The sequence below is a fragment of the Garra rufa genome, unplaced genomic scaffold, assembly GCF_049309525.1.
Source record: "Garra rufa unplaced genomic scaffold, GarRuf1.0 hap1_unplaced_810, whole genome shotgun sequence".
NCBI classification, from domain to species: domain Eukaryota; kingdom Metazoa; phylum Chordata; class Actinopteri; order Cypriniformes; family Cyprinidae; genus Garra; species Garra rufa.
Window position 1 is genome coordinate 1 of NW_027395075.1, and position 3,540 is coordinate 3,540.

At 36.6% G+C, this 3,540-nt stretch overlaps 1 protein-coding gene across 1 annotated transcript; it reads left to right on the forward strand.

Moving 5' to 3' along the window:
* Positions 1-427: 427 nt before the first annotated feature.
* Positions 428-2,301, forward strand: mcph1 (microcephalin 1; the record flags this gene model as incomplete). Its single annotated transcript, XM_073833088.1, has 3 exons — positions 428-520; positions 635-1,747; positions 2,192-2,301. Coding segments are annotated over 3 exons (1,316 nt in total), but the record flags the coding sequence as incomplete, so codon positions are not given.
* Positions 2,302-3,540: the final 1,239 nt, after the last annotated feature.

Consider the following 3,540-nt stretch of genomic DNA (forward strand, 5'->3'; position numbering starts at 1 on the left):
CATTCGTTTTGGGTTAATTTACCTGTACAAAAACAGTCCTGCTTAATATTTCAAACTGATATTTGTACTGGTGTTTATCATATTATTTTAATCTGTTATGATCAGTGTAAAACTTTAACAGTTTATTGCACTTTGTTAGTCTTTTAGTTATTTGCCTATAGTGGCTAATGAAACGGTGAAAATAGGATTCCTAAAAACTTCCCCTATTCTTTCTTGGCTGCAGGAATGTACCCCATACCGTGCTGGAGAATATTGCCACCCTCTGTTGTTAATAGTTTGCACATGTTACCCAAATTATTTTTAAGTTTTTATTTTTAATAAATACATTGTGAAAAATAAATGAATTATCACACCCTACAGAATCTGTATATACTGTAGAAATAAACCTCTCTTTCAGGTATTTATTTAATTTTGTCTTGCCCCTCAGCCTCACAGATGCTGGAGCCTGGCTCAGGATGTGATTCACCTTTAAGACCATCTCTTGGGGCATCATCAACTTTGTCTTTCTTGCAAAACCTAGGTTTGGAGAAACAAAAGTCTTTTTTTCAGTAGAATAATTGCCTTAGAAACCTTTTTGCATTATGTAGAACTAAAAATGTTAAACTTATTTATTTATTTATTTATTTTTTTACAGAGGAAGAGCCTTTGGATTGCTTCACAACCTCTCACTATCATTCCTCCAAGAAAAGAGATGAACAAGAAAAACATAACTGTCATAAGAAAATGACAAGTAAACCAAAAAAACAAACACCACCTGAAGCAGACACTGCCATGGTTATGTGCAACCTGGCCGGCATTGAAACTAATAGTAAAGTCTCCCCTATATCTTCCAGATCAAGATGGTCTTTAGTGAACAACACTAGAGGAAAGAAACAGTCAACTTTAGAGAGTTACATTAATAAAACCTGTTCAGAAAGAAAACAAAGCTCACACCTCAAATCACAAACTGAACACAGTGAAATATCTTTAGTTTTGTCTGCCAGCCCTAAAAGACCTAAATGTTCCTTGCCTGAAAGCCTGACAAAAATAAATCACAAAAACAGCAAAACTATACAACAGTCCAAAAAACTGCAGACCAACTCCAAACGTTTATATTCCAAGATGCCAGCTTCATCAAGCAGTTGTTTTACAGAAACTGAAAGTGATGGATCCGTAACTCCCAAGCCTGCTCTTAAATTTCAACATCAAGTCAACTCAGTTGGTGTTCTTCCTAGTAGAGATCTTGATGATGGTGAGGTGTTTGAAGACTACTTTTCACCAGCCAACAATGCCCTTAAACAAAGGGTTGTTTTATTTGGTTCTACCTCGGAAAAATTGCACATGCCCACTTTTGACCTGGAGGAGTCAGAAAAGAGGAAGGGGAAGAAATTATGTGGTAAAAAACGAAAACATGAAACAATTGACATTAAAGAGTTGGTTGGCCTATCAGACCTTGCTCCTGAGACACATGAACCAAGGCCTGAATCTTTGTCTGTGAAGACGTCTGAGTTGCTCAGGTTTGAAGAAATAAAACTTGAGGCATCGTCGAAGAAACCGAGGACAGAAACTAGGCTGAGCTCTGCTGGTCTTTCTGTGGGGAAGAAGCGTAAAACCTCAACTGAGCTCAGCCCTGCTAATGAAAAGAAGACATCAATGGCTACTTCTCCTGTGTCATCCTCAGTGGTTAATGTGAAGCAAATAGAGAACTGTCTTGAAACTGGCCCTGACCCCAAAACTGCAGTTAAAAAGAGACGGATGAGTTTAAAAAGTATGTGAATTTTGTTTTATTTTATTTTACTTTATTATGATTAAATTGGAACCTGCTTAGCTCTAAACACAGCTGAGTTTATAAATTCACAAAGCAAGACGAGGCAGTATGTATGTGAAAAGTATGAAAATGTAAAAGCTGTATATTAGGTGAAAATGTTCACCCCAAAAGCTGTATCAAATTGTACTCTGTGGCTATGCAATGCAATCTAGGTCCCTGCTAAACTGTGATAAGATGAAATTCTTTACATTTTTTATACTTAAAAGCAAGGGATATCCTTTTTGTTAGTTGAGAAATCCTTCACAATAAAGCATGCTTTTATAATGTTGCATGGTTGAATAAACATTTTGAGAAACACTCTTATCTGCTGCTCAGCTGTGTCACTGTGCACCTGCTGTGTGCTGCTCTGAACTCAGCTTTCTTTCTTTGTTTGCATTATATCAGTTGTAGGAAAAGAAAATGAAAGCACAACTGATGGAAGCGTTGAGAGAAGTCCTGAAATGAGTAGCAAACAGAGAAATATGAAAAAGGACAAGTACATGAAGGTAAAGTAACTACATTTTTAGTTTTTTTCATGTCTTTCAGATAGTAAACTTTTCAGTTGGGTTACGGTTGAAGCAGTACTGGTTGTTGTTGTTGTTTCTTTTTCCTTTGCTTAACTGTGGCTTTCCTGTGCTTCATCCAAAACCAGACTACAATGATTGTTTAGCACCAACACACATTTATTTTATAAAAGTAAACAAAAATCAAATGTTGAAATGCCTTTTTTTTTTTTTTTTTTAAACCAGTGATTATTGCCGTCAATCGAGTTTTGGTTGGCACAAACTGTTTATCCATATTAACATGAAGGTCAATATGAAAGTGTGTGATTAAGTCTGTTTTACCTTGTGTAGATTTGTTAATTGGTTTTGAGGCTATTTGTCAACCTACTTTTTAATTAGAAAATTTTCCCCACTTAGTAGGATACCATTCTTAAAGTTATCCTGGATGCCAAAGGGCTCTTTTCCATATGCTGTATTTTTACACAAGCCTTTTTTACATTTGAACTAATCTTTTTATAGCTGTATTTTAACCCTTGCTTTATGCTGAAGACCAAGCTTTCAGCTTGACGCTTTGTTTCCATGGAGCAGCATAGCATGGCCTAGTAATAGAACATAGCAATTAATTCAGATGCAGTTGTTATATGCTACTTTCTTTGTTGCCTTCCTGGCTTCCTGTCTGTTTTCTTCACCACTGTGACTTGCACCTGGCAGAGTTCTCTTTTTGCTTTTCCTCAGCCTGAAAAAAAGTACCTCCTGCAAAAGAGAGAAAGGGCTTTGATCTCTAGACACAGTCTTTGTTTGATTTAATTTCCACAAAAACTGTGTCAGTAAGCAAATCAAATTTATCATGTTGGGGTCTATTCCATTGTGGTAAATATTTCACAGATAGGTATTTGCCGTCAGTACTCCCTTACTTGCCCAGGCCTGGTTCCAGAACTAAATCACTGAGGGTGCTTCTTTAATTAGTGAGGGTGCTGTAGTTTATCAGAATTCACCCTCCGATAATAAAGGGACTGCGTATTGTAGCCTGGAGCACTTTCCAGGCTACAATCCATTCAGAATTTGTATGAAATTTTCTTTTTTCAGACACATACACGCTGCAATGTTTTGAGAATGACATCGGCATATTTATGCTGGATTCATTCTCGAAATAGCGGTGACTGACAGAGTAAAATCAAAGTAATATATGGGACAAAAATATAAATGTGAGAGCAGCCTCAGTGATTTTTTTCTGGAGCCGGTCTACCACTG